This window comes from Merops nubicus, unplaced genomic scaffold (genome assembly GCF_000691845.1).
Source record: "Merops nubicus isolate BGI_N331 unplaced genomic scaffold, ASM69184v1 scaffold12268, whole genome shotgun sequence".
NCBI lineage: Eukaryota > Metazoa > Chordata > Aves > Coraciiformes > Meropidae > Merops > Merops nubicus.
This window is the reverse complement of record NW_008627850.1, coordinates 11,953-30,735: the sequence shown is the minus strand read 5'-3', so window position 1 is coordinate 30,735 and position 18,783 is coordinate 11,953. Positions and strand designations below refer to the sequence as shown.

The 18,783-nt window shown below is 36.3% G+C and overlaps 1 protein-coding gene across 1 annotated transcript in view; it reads right to left on the bottom strand.

Moving 5' to 3' along the window:
* Nucleotides 1-18,443, bottom strand: part of RB1CC1 (RB1-inducible coiled-coil 1) — a 59,526-nt gene extending 41,083 nt beyond the window's left edge. The window contains exons 1-6 of the mRNA XM_008946489.1: nt 18,312-18,443; nt 16,258-16,385; nt 13,758-13,884; nt 13,321-13,491; nt 2,927-3,129; nt 1,391-1,823 (exon numbers count right to left, since the gene is read on the bottom strand). Of these exons, the coding sequence (XP_008944737.1) occupies nt 1,391-1,823; nt 2,927-3,129; nt 13,321-13,491; nt 13,758-13,884; nt 16,258-16,328 (1,005 nt within the window). The 5' untranslated portion in view covers nt 16,329-16,385; nt 18,312-18,443. The remainder of the gene's footprint in view (nt 1-1,390; nt 1,824-2,926; nt 3,130-13,320; nt 13,492-13,757; nt 13,885-16,257; nt 16,386-18,311) is intronic.
* Nucleotides 18,444-18,783: the final 340 nt, after the last annotated feature.

Here is an 18,783-nt window from a genome sequence, read left to right as displayed (position 1 = left end):
TCCCTACAAAACCCAATTAACTTACAGAACAATTGCAGTAGTTTAAACAAAGGATTTCTGGCTGATCTTAGAAAGGCAGGAACAGAAAAGTACAGAATTACAAGATAACCTCTCTAAAACATGATGTATGTCACAAAACTACAAGCTGATCAAAAAGGTGCAATAAGTATTTAACTGAAGCAGTTGGGTTTTTAATTTCTGTATCTTCAGTATCATTATAATTTACTTAGAAGCAACCTTTTAATGTCTGCCTCTTAAAACACTGATTTTTAGGAGACATTACAACTGTGACCTGTTAATATTATGTAGAAAGCGAGTTTATTCTCACAAGACCCAGTAGTTTGGGAAACTCTTGTTTTAAAAGAAAGCAAGCACCTTGTAGCATTACTGAACAAACAGGACAGAACATGGTCTCAGACTTCAATCAATCAGAAAGTCTTTCACATACAAATTGAATATTGCTTTAGCCAAAGAAAAGCTTGCTGTACAGTCCAATCTTTCTCTATGCCTCTTCTGTACTACTAAAATTTAGACAGCTCAGAATCTTAAGCTTGAAAACCTTAATATCAAGCCAAATTCTCCAAGAACTTTTAATTGAAAAACTAATGTACAGAACTGACTGTGTCAATGTTCCCAAGAACAGGTGGGGTTTAGACATAACTGAGACAGTCTTCCAGTTCTACTTTATGGAGGAAATAGTGTCACAAACAATAGGAATTGTTTTCTTTGTTCAAGGTATATTGAGTTATAATAGTATAAAAATATACATATGCAAACAAGGCTAGACAATGTAAGAAATGAGAGCTACAGGTTCTGATGTTTACTAGTTAAAAATAATTTGGAAGGTCAAGAAAGTGAGCAGTATTTTATTTACTTTCTATTATAGTAGAAATATAAAGTGACATCTGAGCACATCCGTGTCACTAACAAAGAACATTATATATATAGAATGTAAATTTATCACAGTTAACAACATGAATTTGTCCCATATTTTAATAAAGGCTTCAGTATTTTTAACATAAAGAACATTAACTCTGGCCCAGGAAAGTCTTTACTTTCATTAAGCACAATTTCTATGAAAAAGTCTGAGAGAATATAAGTCACTTTGCTTATATGCTACTAGAAGCTACTGGCTTTCCAACAGGAATGGTTATTTGATAAATAAGCAAGATAAGAAGCATTCATTATGAAATTTTCCCTAAACATCAAATTCTAAACACTTAAGAATGCTTAAAATAATTCCCCACCCCCCCAGTCTCTGCTTTGGTCTCTGTTCAGAAGGTTATCTGAGAAACAAAAGCCCAAGTCATTTCAAAAGCATCATCATCTGGAAAATAAGCAGCAACATTCAATGCAAAATAATTTGATTTTTAAAGAAAAGTTAACTTACCCTGCTCATAGAATCAAAACATTTTCTGACCAGCGATTCTACATCATTAGGTCTATCTTGAACATTTATCCAGTCTAGCAAAGACACATTGAAGGAAGGCTGATCATCATCTTTCAGTTCTACTGATGTTTCATTGTCCTGGGCAGTAGCATTTTGACCAGGCTCCTTATCTTTTACATTTTCAAGATTTGTGCCTTCCAAAGCTGAATGCTCAACTGACTTGCAAAATGAGGCTAACATTGATTTATTGTTCACTTTAGAGATATCAGGATAAAGCACCAATTCAGCAGATTTCCCATCTTCAGTTTCTTCACTTTCAGCCCCTCCGTGCTCAGCTGAAGAATCCAGTCTTCCCAAACACTCTCTGTAACTGTGTCTCGTTAGGCACTCCAGCAGTGGTATCTTGGCCATGATAGAAACAGCAGAACCCAAGCTTGTTGGAAAAGGGTGAAAAGAAAGAAACCCATCAGCATCTAGGAGCCGGTGTGACAAAAATCAAACCATCCATACTATGAAGTACTATTTATTTTAAAATTGAAGCAAATTTAGAAATTAATTCATTAGCTACCCTTTTCAACTGCTGGGTTCAGTATCAGCACCTCGGGAGGACAGCTAAAGGAGTGACAGCTTTTGCCCTCTTCCACTGCTGAATGTGAACTCTGCTGAACTTCCAGCTAAGCTTATGCTTATAATGTAATGAGGAAAAAAAAAAGGACAGTTTGATAAGCTGAGATATGTCCATTTTTTTTCTCCAACACACAATGGGGACTTTTACATTTTGAACCTGCATGGACACAATGGTTACTAACAAGACTGAGTGTCTTCTGGCTGACTACTTTTGCACAGTTTGAATAGTTTCTATATGTTTGGTAAAAGCTACAAAGTTATCTTCTTTTTTTTTAAAAAAAAATGTTGAAAACATTTATGCTTTATTTCTTTAAGTATCCAACATCCACTTCCATTCTATTAGGCAAAGCACTTGTGGAAATACCATAATACTAAAATATGCAGAAAGATATCAAAGATTTTCTTTGAAGTAACATCCAGAGTTTGCAAGATACAAGTGTACATGCATACCGATACACTCACAACACCCTACAGGCACACAAACCCAAAGTTTGTGTTATGACCTCATGCTTTCAACACAGATCATGATTGTCAATATCTGCTTAAGTGTATTAAAAATAAATTAATTAAAAAGTTCAAATATGTATTTGAAAATGTTGATTAATGTCTATATTTATTATTTAGCTATTTCTAGTGCACATTTGGAAGGACTGCAGCTCTTAAACAGTTGTTCATTAACGAGCATATCTTCCACATAATTCAATAGAGGTTTCTGTGTGCTGATGAAGGAAAAAAAGTTCACTAAAAAAATGACTAGCATAGAACAAAAAATGTTCTCTGTGACACATTCTTTTTGTGTCACAGAGATGATTGATTAGTTAGAACTAGCACCAGAGATACAACACCTAAAAACTAAGTTTAAAACACAGTAACACTGTAGACTGAAGCTGTATTTAGTGGTAAACCTACTGTGTAAGTTTCAGCTTGATGTCATCTATGGACTGCAAATAGCTTGAATATACATTTTCAAACTTGAAAAGTAGCTTTTGGTAAGAGTATGTACAATCTTCCAAGTTGGCCATTATGGCAGCCCAGCCTTGATGCTGAAGATGTTCATCATGCACAAGACCTTCACAAAAGGAGCAAAGCTTCTTGGCAACCTCATACATTTCCTGCAATTAATAAAAGGAAAACAAAATAAATCCATCAAAATGCAAATCGCTTCATGTTATTACTGTGGTAAATATATAAAATATTGATGTGAGACATTTAGAAAATATTAACATAAAAAGTGTTACATTTAGACAGCTAAAAAGCTGTACACCTTCAAATGTCATCAAAAATGAGAAAAATCTTTTATTCTTAAATAAAAAAAATTAATTAGATAACAAAGGTATAGAAAATTTACTGAGAAATATCTTCAAAACAGGCAGGTGAAAGTTGCAGTTCCAAAAAAATAAAACACACCACCTCACTTGTTGAAATTAAATAAAAGCTGCTGATATAAAATATTCAGTGTACACACACAACTAATAATGCTTGTACTGCTCTGATAGAAGGAGCTGGCAAACAAGGTCCATTAAGGAGAAAACTATTGATGAGCCAAACAGAAGCTTCAGACAAGGCAGCTGCAGGTTCAGTCAGAAGCAGCACAGGGGCATCAGATGCAAGAAGAGATACACGAGAAAAACAGCAGGACAGATAATTAAAGTGTTCCAATGATTAATAAACCAGACGCAACATGATGGGAAGCAGTGTAGAGTGCCCACAAAACTCTAAAACACACCCTGAAACCTGGTATACACGAACCAAAGTGGAAGCTTTCCTGCTAAAGAACTGGATGTCACAGAAGCATTTTACTGCCTGATGAAGGTGGGAATTTAACTATCACCCAACTTGGCAGAAAAAGAAAAGAGACCTCCATGTGGTACATACCTACTAAAGTGCATATCCTACATACATGTCCTACTAAAGTGCACCAAGAGCAATGCCTATTACATTCAATGCCAAAGTTTTAACTAGGTAGGAAGAATAAAGTTTACCAATTTCAGGAACAGGCAGTCCCCCCTCAAGGGGTCTAGTACTCAAAGGCTAAAATGAGAAAGTGAAATAAAAAGTCATACAATAAAGTATTGAGCTGAAGGATTTATTAATAACATACTACATGGAAAATATTCTCCTGAGCAGACTTGTATGTTGAACTTCAATATTTACCTACCCTCCAAGAAAGAAAATATTATTATTTCTTGCAGATTGAGCATACTGTTAAGCTAGGACTGAATACATAACTTTCCTCTGCTATAGTATTTGTGAGAAAGCCATGGATGGAGAAACAAGTTATACCACTATAGTGAGAAAGCAGTGCTAAAAACCCAACACCTCAGCATATTTCAGAATGCATTTGCTGAACATGTGGTTAGCAGCAAATATGCATACACACACAAAAGAAGAAATTTAGAGCCCAACACTATCTTCTCAAAATAAACCACAAAACTGCAGAGCATTTTATCCAAACATTTCAGAATTGACATTGACAAAACCTGGTAGCTATGAACAACCCCCACTTTTTTTATAAAGTCTACGCCTTGTCTCAAGCAGCACAACAAAATTCCTTCAAATCACTAGTATGGTATCCCTAAGCTATCGGCAGACAATACAAACATACACACAACTCCAGGGAAACCAAAACCTATTACAAATTTCTATCACTTTGTAGTACAGGTGGTATTTGTCGTCTTGTTTTCTGCACTTTGGTTATTTTCTGTGCACATGAGAATAAGGATTTTGTTTTAAAAGAAACAGTTATTTTATTTGCTGCATGAGTTCTCACTTCCTAGGTCAAAATAAGCCAATAACACCAGTGGGACAGTATCCAGGTAGCACTGACATCTGCAAGTAATTTTCTTTAGACTATCTCCAGTTGATCTATACAATTTAAAACACATAAAAAATCAAAACTGATCATAAAGTCTTTTTCTGCAGATCCCTCAACTGATTTTCACAGTTTACTGGGGAAAGTAAGGACCAGAATTCTTCCACCTTCAAAAAAATAAATGTTTCTTTCAAGGCTCTGTGTTTCAAACCTTTTGTTAGCTCTATTTTCCTTTGGACAAACCCATTTAGCAGGGCACAGCTCAAATGTGTAATAAGGAAAGGTACACACGAGGCTTGATATGACCAGACTTTCGACCCAGAGACACTCTTAACTAAGGGCCAGTGTTTGCTTTTTTAGCTACATCTGTGTTCACAACAGAAATCAAAAGTTACAAGTTAGTGTTGTCCTCTGAAGCTTTGTCATTCTTGATGCTCCCCTTAAGAACCTGTGTTGTCAATGTAAGCTTTTAGTTTTAACAAGGGTGTTTCCTCAGCAAAAAACTTCTAAACACAAAACAGAAGTCACAAGTTACCAAATTTTAGTATAAAAATAAAAAATTGCCTGTTATACTACTGATAGCCAGCACTGACAATGTGTATCTAGAAGTCTAACCTGTGACAATTTACTCGAATTTAATCAAACCAGAAGCTTATGTTGCAGCAGTCTTGTTCCTAGAAAGTGAGAGTAAAGCAACAGTATTTTCCAGAGAGACAAAGTAATATTTCCTTATTTTTTTATAAACCATGTAGCAGAAGGGCACTTTAGTGTCAGGATCTATCATATAAAAGAGACATGCCCAAAGGAACTGTCATACAAAAACAGAAATGCCCCAATGCCAATGAAGTATTCAACCAGGTATTCACTGTCAGATGAGCTGCAGCTCCTACTTCTATAACACAGGAGATAGATATTAAACAAAAAATCCCCTTATGAAAGGAATCATAAATACAATAGTGATAAACAAAATATTTTTTTAACTATTTCAAGCTCAAACTTAACTAACCCTGAGCTCAAAATTCATTAGCCTGAAAACATAGGTAAGTTTCTTTCAAACAATGTGTTTTCAAGGTCAGGTTTAAGGTTTGAGCTACAAGTCCAATTGTACAACTCAATAGCGATGGTGACTGTGTCAGAGCTCGTACGTATGGTATTCCAACAGCATTCCACATGATTACTCTCCCAAGGTTAATTTTACACGTGTATCCCATGTGCCAAAGTGACTCTTTGGGTCATGAGGGGCAAGCAGTAGCATTTTGTCTGCATGGATGCACCCAAATGCAATTAGAGTCCACAGGAATCCAGTCCTGCTTTTGACACTGGTTCCTTAGGCAAAGTCATGAAACGAGCTCATTGCATTCAATTAGTAGAGAATATTGCTCCAAATTCAGGGAACTCCAAGTAGCCAGTTCCAGCAAAGCTCAAATCACACGGAGTAACTATTTATCCACCCATCAGAACTGTGTCAGTCTTGGATGTAGTAAGCAGACACCAGCTTAAGGAACAAGAACACTTATGCTAAATCGTTATTTTTTAACACTGCATGGAGGGGTCATAAAGAAGACACTGTTTCAGTCAATCCTACAACCAACCCTGCTTTCAAAATGTCAGAGTGCATAGCAAGAAAATGAAGCAGTGAAGCTTTTTGCTTCCTTTGGAGTATCTATGTGGCTTAAAAGAAGTTAAGAAATTAAAAATGAGACAGGTAAATCTTTCTCAGCATTCCATCACTACTGAAATACATCTTCAAGTGATTTGGCGTGTTGTTCCCACCATCCCCATCGACACCATGCCTGGGGAGGTCTCCTCAGGCTACTTTAGAAGGATCAAGGCTGATGTATTTCACAGAACTGGTATGTCTGTACACGGAAAAGAATTAAGCGGCTCTCTGCTAAATGAATAAAGTCTAAAAATTGAATTATGTTGGGCATATAAATAAAAGCCTGCAAACCAATATATGTTTTAACACTTCTCAGTAAAGCTGCCAGCTCCAGCACAGAAAATGAAGCCTGCCTAACAACAAGCTTGCTTTTTGTCATTGAGTTTTCACAGATCCACTCAAAGGTAACTGGCAGACACCCAGTGGTTCACAGAGCATAAAAATTAACTTCAGTTGCCTTGTAGAGCTACGTCCATCTTACTCAGCTACACCAGCATACCTAGAACATTGACAGCTCCACCATACCAGTACAATGTGGACCTCAAGAAGCACCCCTACCAGCATTACACTAGATAAACCCAAGCTAATCTCAATTGGCTGTCATGTTGAAGAGTAAATAAAGGCATCTGCACTACCTAATTTGTCAAGAAATTCACAGACCAACCAGTAAGATTTTTATCTTTGGCTGGGTGCTTTAGCAGAATGTTTACTTGAATTACTTCCTTCCCTCATTGTAACTTAAAATTTAGGTGATTCTTCTCATTGTAATTATTTCTGTTTAGTTTGTTTCAACCAAAACCAGTAGAGACAACAAGGTATCTTTTATCTAAAACAGAAATTAACAGGTAAACTGTTTCCTATCAATTTCAAGACTTTGTCTTTGCATCCTACTGTCCTAACTCTGTTCATCTGAATGAAAAAACAAACACATCTGGGGAAGGTCTGTTTGTCTTAAGTAGTCTTTGGACTTACCTCTAAAGAACAAAAGTTCTCAGGAAAATGCAGGGTTCTTTCCATTCTCTACAACCCTGCAGTAAAAGGAAACAAGTCATCAAAGCCCTCTATCACCATGTGTCTGAAATCCTGTAAAAAGGACTCCTTATGGGTTTCAGTCACCCTAAAAATTAACCTGAGGCCAGCCAAAAATCCCTTGGAAGTGAAACTACACACAACTATACAAGATAACAGCAGATAAAGGCTTCCACGTAAGGTAACCGTTATCTTGCTTGCGAAAATCAGTAACCAAGACCATTAATTCACACCCCTCCAACTAAAACATCAGTAGAGCTACCAGATGAATCACTTGAAGATTTTAGTTTTTAAAAGCTGTAATTGGAACAGTTAACTTCACTGTGAGGGTGACTTTGATACATCATGGGCATTTCTCTCCTTTCATTAGACAGCTCATTATTCCATTCTCCTTTAATATTTGTCATTTTAGGTGACTGCATTCTTTGGACATTTGTCCACACAGTTCATGACTTATTACATACTCCAAGTATTTGTTTCATCAGCATAATACAGATCAAATTATTCTGCAAGTCATAGCTTAATGACTTTTTCTCCAGTACTGTTTTCACTAGCTCTTCATTCTACATAAAAAGCAGGCTTGGAGAAGTCAAGTGACAGAATTTACTTTTTCTCCTGGTGAATTCTGTAAAAGCTTGATCTAATAGTTCTGGTTAACAGCCAGCCAAGACAAGGTATAACCAAAAGGTATGGCATTTAAGGTAGATCTTTTGCTATATACCTTAAAGCAAACTAAAACAAACTCCATTTTAACCCCACATAGTTCTATTACTTTAAAAGATTATGAGACTGATCGCTAACCCCAGTTACAAAGAAGTTGGACTTCTCTGGGGGAGCTAGAAGTGTGTTTGGCTACTAGACTAGTAATTAAACTAGAACATGAAAATTTTAAAGCAACTCTTTTCCAGATGGTCTCAAAACAAGTTTCTAGTAGAAGGAAAAGACTATTTCTCTAAATAGTAGATATGCAGCCTTCAGGAAGCATGACTATACTTCTTGGCTAAAGCATTATGAAGCTTTTGGAACTAAACCAAGAATGACCTAGGTACTATGACTACAGTCATGGATTCAGGCAACCAAATGAAATGACCACAGTTTCTCATCCTCATCCCCATTTTTCAAAGAAAAACTGACCAAAATTGACAGTTTGATGATGACAGCAACAGTATCCCATGAAATGTGAAACATAACCAGTAACAAGAAGTTCAAGTTTCCAACATCCTCCTTGTGGAACAAGTTCCTATGTTATTTCAGTTGGACCACTCAAAAAAAAAATAAAAATAAAAACCCCACAACACACCAACCCATAAACAAAAAAACAAATGCACCTTTCCCTAAAGGCTAAGCTACCAGAACTTATTTTAAGCAGTAGTATTGAAAGACCACAAGATTAGACAAGATTCACACAACGCAGCTCATTGCACAATGTGTTCTGTAGAGAACAGGCTGTTTTCTCCTACGTTGGTGTGTACGTAGCTTTTTGCAAACATTCTGCACACCTCATTGTCCACCTACTGCAGCTCAAGGCCAGACTGCTGAAGTGGAAGAGAGGTGGGAAACCAGGCTTGATGTACAAAGCAAGCTATAAACCTTTAGGCACAGACATCTCAAAAAAGTTTTTAGTCAAAGGGCAACCAAGGTACTGAGACATGAAATGAAAATAGGCTTAGAAAGTTGCTTTGCCTGAGATTTAAAAGCCAGACAGTAGAGGCAACAAACACTGAACAAAAAAGACCTGATGAAAAAAGTTTAAAGACAAAGATATTGTAGTACATAATCAAAATCTATGGCAAGAATTTCAGTTTGGTTGATAAAGGAACAACTTAAGATAACAGACGTAGCTTTTTTAAAGCTACCTGTCTTTATACTGTGAATTCTACACAATGAAATCCCATGTGTTCAAGAGGAACTTAAGAAAATCTGTGCAGATATTAAAATCGGGAAAGAAAAGTAAAAAATTGAGGTCACACGATACGTAATCACAGTACCATGGAAAAACAAACAGAAGATAATAAAAGTTTCCCACAGGTATGGTAAAAGCTTATGAAATGAGTTTCAACTGGAGAAAAAAAAAAAAAAAAAAAAAAGGGCTTTTATTTACACTTATAGCCTGTGTACTACAGGCAAAAGGCTGTAAGAATGCCAGGGCCTCCACTGTGAACTAAAAAGATAACTTTTGTTTATATCTGAATGGTAACTAAGGCTATCTGAAAATTACAGGGGGGAAAAAAAAAGACAAAGCAGAACTTAAAATCAGTAGTAGGTTTTAGACAGGAAAAAATGATGTAGAGGAAATAAAGGCATGGTTTAATAAAAACACATTATAGGAGAATCTAGAACTACTTGGCATGGTGAAAAAAAAGCCATATACAAGGTTCAAAGCAAGGTAAGATAAAAAAAAAACACCTTTCATACAGTTCTACAGCACAATTGCCAAGTAGTGTACAGTTCAAGTCACGGACAATGAAAAATCTTGATTAAATTCAACAGTTTTCAGACAAGCTTAAAATGAAGGAGAAATAAGGTAGAGATAAAAGTCTTCACAGCCTGAAATATTCATAAACTTCCACAAAACAAGTTTGCCTATTACTAAAGTAGACATAGGACATGAAGTACAAGTAATAACCAAGAGCTCTTAAAAAGCACACTAGCAACATCTTCTAGGCCATTTTTACTATTTTATGTGCTGCTCAGTTTCATATCAAAACTGATTTTAAAAATCAAACTTGGTATCCACTAGGCAGAACAGAATTTAAATAGGAACTGGTAGCTATCAAATACTCTCCCCTACTTTTACATAGATGTACATTACAGTTTCTTATTGTTGACAAGAATAGGTAAAAATTTGTATAATGAACAATGACTTAGACTGCAACTTTTATTTTCCTAATATAAACCACTTTGATCAGGTTTTAGTCTACATATCTTGGTAGTAGATATTAATTAATTACTTTAGCTAATTACATTACATGATTACAACAGGTAGAAACTCTCAGGTATAGCCACTCTGCTTTTCTGGTAAAGCAGGTTACTCTAAAATCAGACGAACAAAGCTTGGATCATTACAAGGCAGATTTTTCATTCCCATTTGGCAGGGAGGCTCCTGTACAGTGCTCTCAGTGTGGCTGTGGAAGCATCAATCTCACAGCTACAGAGGTTCAGAGCCTTTCTAGCTCTCCCCAGATCTTAATCAATTTTGAGAAGGATTAATATCTCATGTTCCCTCTTCCTCCCAGCCAAGAGGCTTATGGTGAACCCTGAAGAAGATTAATGTTCTAACCACATTTGCAGTCCCCCCCTCAGCTTCTTCTGAATTCCTCCTCACTACATTTCAAGCTGTTATGAAAAAACAGCTTTAGTACAATACTGCAAAATTCCTTTATACAGTTTTCACACCTTGGTCCATCTAAAGCCCTGACAGCCTATTCACTCATCTTCCACCACACATGCCAGTTTCATCACTCCCCTGACCTCCCAAAGAAGGACCCAATGCATTTTCACAGACTAATACAGAGCCTGTGGTTTCAAAAGACTTAAAATCTTGGATCAAATTAACTGTGGGTATAAAATTGTATCATATTTAACAATATTACTACCTATTTAATATTTAAATAAACTTCTACATTTTCCCCAAAAGATTTTATTATCTTTGTAGCCCTTTTACAAGCAGGGAAGAACAGGAAGAAGTAGGAAACAGAATAGTCTTTTTCAAGAAAAATCTTCATGCTAAAAATAAAACTTCCATTCTCCTTAGATCCACATTTAAAGACCTTTAAATACCACACTCCTCCCCCCCATCCTGTAAGAACATTACTAGGTGCCATCAAGTATGGGAAGATTTTCTCACAAATCAGCTCAGGATCACTCTCTCTAGATAAACTTCTCAATCTCTAGCTAAATATGATAGCTCCAATTTGCCAATAAAAGCTGTACTCTACAGAGACTTTTAGGAGTATTTCTGAAATACAAACTTCCCTTACAGAAGACTTGCCAGCAGAAGGAGCCAGTAACAATCTAAATAATTAATTTAAAAGCAGAAACACTGTACTAGACTTGCTTGCTCTGCATATTAATACATCCTTCAGAATCAAGGGGAAAGACAAGATAGCACCAACAACTCGTTTCAAGTCTAAGTAGGAGTATTTTTTATAAAACTACTGGAATATAAAAAGCTTACTCTAAAGGAACTAAATCTGTTCTCTCAGAGCATACCAACTTCAGTCGATCAAAACCAAAATTAAGAATCTTCAAGACCATTAAATCAGGGATGGGAAGAAAAAAAGAGACAAAATACCAACAATGAGAAATATGAGACTGTGTACCACCACCCTTCACTTCTGCTAACCTAAGTAAAATGAACATGAAGACTGTAGTAATTACTAGAGCCCCCCCTTTCATATCAAATCAACATCTTCAGCACTTCACAGGTATCAGTCTGGCTGATTTTTATATTCCCTTAACACTTCACAAAAAATGGTTCAAAGCATTTTCAGTTTCAGCTGCTAAAACCAGAATCCTCACACTCTTTAAGCACAAGTGAGAACCTCCCACTCCTAGCTGAATTCACTTTGATATCCACTCTTCTCCGTGTGACAGCCACATGATTCATAGGTCTCCAATAACTCAAGCTCCTATTTACTAAGTCAGCAGTAACTGTCAACAGGTGATAAAGATAGGAAGAGAGTCTACTGGACTCATTCCTTAAGTCAGACAGTATGTCAAGGTCAGATTATTCAGGCCATCTTTCCCCTTCCTGACAGGTCAGGAGGCCAAAGGGGAAAACAAAAAAAAAAAAAATCCCCGTAGTACCTGCAAGACTTAGGACTTTCCCTCTGAGTTCAGCTGCACAGTATTAAAACCCAGCCACTTCAAGTGCTAAATATTCTTTTAGATTGCATTAAAAATGGTCACTGAAACTAAGAAACTTAATTACCAAGACAACACGCTAGAAATGTATTCCTATTCATTTTGAGCTGAGTGCTACACACAACCACTCCCCCTCTCCCAGCCAGTGGAAGTTTAAATAACCTTTAGAGAACTGAAAAGTATTTAATGCACTTAAATGTAAAATTTGAGAGGAAATGAAATGCAGTATTTCCTAACATGAAGAAAAGCAATCAGTGAAGCTACTGAAAGCATTGTGTCACTATTGAACACGCAGCCATTCCTACCACATCCACATCTGGCATCTGACTGACAATATTGTAGAGAATTATCAAAATAATAGAGTAACCAAATTTGAATTGACATGTTTGCTCTCTATGCAACTAAAAGGCAGCACTCAATATTAAAAGGCCTGAATTCTAGGAAAATGAAGCTTAGTTTTATCAATTCCTCACCAGTTGTTTAGATACATAAGATGAAACGGCTGCTTGGCAAGGTGCTTTTAAAAATGATACTGCTGATTTTCTACTTGGGTTAACAAATTTCCAAAGTAACTTTCCTGGGTTTAGGCTGAAGCAGGCTGAAGACATGGAAAATAAGGCAGAGCATTAAGGCACAGGAAGGATGGGTCCAAGATAAACAGATTGTCTGCATTTTGCAGTTGCTGTAAGAATATGCATCCATAGAGCTGTATTACAATATGCTTTCAAAAGAAGCTTTGAACATGCTGAACGAGCAAGAACATTTCAATACCTACCTTCCAACTTCAAGACAAAGGCTCTTAAGAATACATCTGCACTAGCACACCATTCTTGCTGTCTTTTGAACAGATGACTTCATAATTTATATCAAGCTTCCCCTCGAACATACAACAGGTTATTTCGTCTTCATGTGCTAGTACAGTAAGAATTTACTTACCACAGCAAGTTGTGTCCGTGATGCAACCGTATGAAACACTGCAGGCATCATAAGAGATTCTTCTACTTTCAATTCCATCTCATTCTCTGCTGAAAATGTGGTTTTGGGGATAGCTGGTGGACGTTCACACAAGATCATTTCTTTGTTGAATAAAAAAATTGGATTGGTATCCTACACTCAAAAAGAAAATGAAACCAAACACTGAGTAAAGGCAACATGCTGTTCATTCACTGATTATTACATCACGTGGGTAACGTGTTAAGAACATATGAAAAATCTACATGTATAAGCTGAATACAAAAACCCCATCTGTTTCTCAAACCAAAGAAAACCAGCAAAGAGTACACTACAGAAAAATACTTTAAAAATCTCTCAGTAGAACATCTTTTCCTCCCCTGTAAATGACAGTTTAGATAAAGAATGCAGTATGCACTTACTGTTCCAGCACTGTAACTACACACCCTTCTGTCTGGTGCCATACACTCTCCTCCATTGACAACCAGCACTTGGTGCTGAATGGCAATCTTGTACTTTGCTTGAATTGCATGTTTCAGATCAGCCACACTGGAAAAAAAAAAATGGGAAAAGAAGATGATACTATCAGCATATTTGTGTCTCTAATTTTATTTATTGCTGTAATAGACCTGCTTGTGTCAAAGCAGATCATTTTTTAAAGAACTATTACTTTTTACTCTGCACAATGACATATTTCTAAGTTTTTTAAGTGCTGTAACGCCTTGCATTATGGATATCCAGCTAATAAGCTATCAGCTAAAAGCAGGCAGCCTCTGCCTTACTGGTAAGTCATGAGCAATCTTTTTCCAAGATCTGAGAGTGTGTTGAAATACTGGACTAAAGCCACATCAAACATTTAGGATAGTAATTGTAAAAGTCACATTATGTTCTTTGAATATATACTTTATGAACAAACAGCTGATTTACTGAAACTCTAGAAGATGACAACAAGAGTATTAACACTTCACTATGTGTAACATACACAATTTCATCAACTCAATGCCAACTGATTTATTATACATGAAGTGCACTATAGCAGTTAATAACAGGAAATTAAACAATCCATTTATATGCAAAACAAATCATATAAACATTATAGATACTTTTAATATGGAAATAGTAGATCAATAAACGATCCCCGTTTTCATTCACCATCCTCTGCCTTTAGTCCTGGGTGAAGACAACGTCACAGTACTTATTTTAGACAGCTCTAAACTTTGTCCTGAACACACAGGCAAACAGCAAACTAAACAAGAATTCATTAATATGATGCAGTAACAGACCCAAACTATAATACTCAGGGGTTGAACCCATGCAAAGGTATTAAGAAGCTCCAGAGAACTGAATGAATAATCAATATAAGCATCAATGGTCTTGACATAACTGGTAGGAAACAACAATGTTACTGGCTATATGGCCCTCAAAAAAAAAAAGATCAGTTACCTAAAATAATCATGGTTCAATGTGACACTGTTACTTCACTACAAACATCTCATGAGCACAAGCTTGTACTCACTGGCTGTGTTACAGTAAGCATTCACCTGTAGTCTCCATGGTCTTTGGGAAGAGAGCTAAGCCTGTCCATGTACAGGGATACAGGCAAAGAACCCAAGAAAGTCTGGCTAGAGAGAGCAAGTCTATGTACACAGACAGACAGAACAAGAAGTTAAAACTGCTCAGCTGAAGAGTCTTGGATTTTGTATGGTTCAGCCTTTGGAAAGCTTCTTTCTCAAAGAGCTACTCAACTGAGCGAAACACTGGCCCATACCAGACTATTATTAGGTGCCTGGTCTGGCAGTTCAGGTGCTGTACCTCACCATGATTTAGGAACAGAACACCTCCACATACCAGGCAGCATACAAGCCTGCTGGCAAACCTCCAAATGGCTCAGGAGATCCAGAATGCCTCAGATGAAACACCATTTCATGCTCAATACAACCCTGAGTGTTAGTGGGCTTTGCAGAAGAGCATACAAAAACCATTGATGTAAGCAGTCTTCAGGACCTTGCACTCAAAAAAAGTTTCAAAATCCAAATTTACTCGAGTCACAAAAATATACAGGAATTCAAGAGAAAGGAAACAATGGAATTGAGCACTAAATCCATGGTAGATGTTTCTCAAGCATAGTTATTTGCAGCTCACTCATCACTGATGGAATATAAAGACAGCAGTTAAGCTTGGCTCTTGCTAGCTCCAAGGTGTACCAGCCATCACAATATTACACACCATTTACTTATTTGATCAGAGTCCCACGTGATAACAAGGAAAAAGGATACAATACATCCAGTATATCTAGACCTCTCTAAAAGCATCTTTACATTTCCAAGATGCTTTTACCATGCAGTGAAAAAAAATACAAACAATGAAGGTGCTGGCACTTGAGACAATAACCTGTTCTGAAAAATGCCAGTTCTTTAATATCCAATCTAAGAATATTACAGAAGTGCACAGTCTCTTCAGGATGACTATACACCAACAGGAAAAACAGCAGTCTGCAGAATTTCTTCTATGATGCCAGTCAGTAAAAGATAAACTTTTATTTTTTTTTTTTTACAGAAGACTCCTAAATAATAAAAACTCCAAGCAATAAAAGGTCCCAGAAGACCAGAAGTCATTCTGACACCTCTTCCAAAAAGCACCAAACGTAACACCAGGCTCAGCTACGAGCAACTCTGTCACTGCCCCAGAAAGTAAAGAACCTCCCCACTGCCTCAAACACACCCGATCACCTGCAAGGCATTGAAAATGCTCATCTAAGAAAAAAAAAAAAAAAAAAAGACTCAATCCACTTAAATATATAAAAACCTAGAAGGGTAAGGACGCAGACACACTGAAAAACAACTGAGTATCATCTCTCCAGAACTCAGTATACAAGTATATGATTTTTTTAAAATTTAAAAAAAAAACAATTTACTTTCTTACTTTTGTACAGCAAGTTCCGTATCAAAGGTAAGGGTAGTTCCAGTGTTGACCAGAAATACATATAGCTTCATGATGATTTCTTTAGGTCTCTGAAGTTTGTAACTTCCACTGCTAAAATCATTTAGGAACTGAAAAAAATAAAGTGTTAGTTTCACAAAGGAGTTATGAAAGAGACAAGTCCATGCTTTTGAAAAAATACTTTTAGATATATACTGGGTGAATACATCAACTCCCACATTCCACAGTTCTTTACCCATCACTAAACATACAGATGCTCCTCTGATCAGAAACAAGAACAAGGTCAGTCTCTGCATGTGCAGATAGTTAGAATACATGAAAATACACACTGAAAAGAATTTAAAAAAAAAATTAAAAAGATATTATTTTCTGTTGCAGAGGCCACCATCTCAGATCATTACCTGGCTTTCTTCAATCATTATATGCATTTTTAAAGCCCCAAGTACAGTTAGTTGCAGACATCACCTCTAGATTTTACAAACAGCAGCATGATCCATGCTGTAAGTATTCTTCAACTTACAGCTACAAAGTCTACCTGCTTACTGCCCCTATCCATGGTTTAGTCATTCAGATATATGGAAGCATTAGCAAAAAATAAAAATAAGAAAAAGGAAAATACTATGTAATAGCTTAAAAAATACTTTTCTCTGTTTTCACCACTTGCTAAGTCTGTAGCTGCTTTCTTTGTCACTAATGACAATGGAAACATGGACTAATCAAGAAAGTGCAGTCCAACACACCAGATGCATCCTATGCCCTCCGAGCATCCAAATGAGTGAGTATAAGCACATGTTTTTCCAGTGTACATAAAACATGACAGACAATTAACTGCTTTGTAAAACATTGGTATTTAATCTGAGATTTTATCCCCGAAATATTGTATATTTCTTGCGCTTTCTTCTCTTCTCCTCCATTGGAACTTAGAAGTTTGAGTAATTTCCTGCACACTAACACTGCTGTGGAAGTATCACTAGCATGGCAGCCACTAATGGCCTGCAATTTTTTTTAACGTGGAAGGACTTACGAAAAGTGAAGCTGTAAAAAACTAAACAATAGTCTTATGTAATTATAACAATGACTTTTTGGATTAAATTACTTCTATTCCTTATGAAGAAGTCCCTCTTACCCTGGAATATGAACAGGACACAAACACACAAGGTCTACACAGCTAACTGTATTATTTTGCATTTATCTCTTTGCCTACACAGAGAAAATTGAAATACCATAGAGAAGAGTAACAAAAACACTATTAAAAAGGAGAGGAGGGACAGGTTTTACCAGGATAATAATTCCAGAAAGTCAAGAGAGCTTTCTTTCAAGCATCTTTCCACACTTTCCAAGCATTATAATACAGAAACCAGCCCAAACGTGCCTATTCACAAGGCTTCAGAAAAAGAACTGTATCCAGTTAAATAATTTGATCTGAATTGAGTTTTGTTGCCCTTACACTTGAACTCTACTCTACTCAGTGGCAACAGTTACAATTTATGTTGGAAGAGGAAGAATACACTCTATAAACAAAGTTCTTAGATACACAAAAACTATAGAGCACCAAGAATAAGCTAGCAATAATTTATTACTAAACTCTTTGGCCTAGGCTTCAGAATTAATCAGCCTCATGCATACAGAGAGACTTCTTTTTACAAGGGCATATTTGTTTGTGACTGTGGTCCAGGTGGAATTAGAAACAAACATTAAATAATATAACGCTTAAAGCAAGAGCCATGATGAACCCACCAAAAAAAAAAAAAGCTCTTTTCCACCTAAGCAGAGAAAAAGGCTTGAATAGCATCTAGTTTTCATCTAAACATTACTTTCCAAGCTGATGTGGTCTTCTAAGAGAGAATCTGTCCAGAAACCTCAGGTATGTAAAGTGAAATTTTAATCAAAAATTTACCTCTCCATACCTTAAGACTAAAGCTATTTAAAGCATAGAAAGAAATAACTTTACCAAGATCAAAAACGTTTACAACAGCATCTGCCGCACAAGCATCAGCAGTCTCCAACTTTTAACTGCAAGCAAAAGCAAGCATTACCTTCAGGCACTATACAAAGTTACCATCTTCTTCAAATTCCAGAGGAGAACAAACGCAGAGAACAAATGCACACATTCATTTTACGTGACTTTTGGCAACAGAGTAGCATGGCTGTTCAAAGCCAGAGAAGATCTGCAAAGACAAGATAAAGAATGAATTATAGGTATTATTAAAATGTCAGGATCTTATGGTCATCCCTGCATCTTACCCAGAAACCAGTGTACATCAATGCCAGAAAGAATAATTTTCTGGTAGTATTTTTTTAAAAAATAATGATCTCCAATTACAAGTCTGCTCAGAACTGCTACATACCAGAATATGTTTGCCTATAAGTTTAAAATAACCATTAGTGATATTCTTCAGTATTTACAAGGAGGCTAATTTAGTTCACTAAAAAGAACTGTGTGTATTTCCATTAACTGAAAGTATTTACAGAACTACTGAAAAATGCTGATATGATAATTCTAAGAGC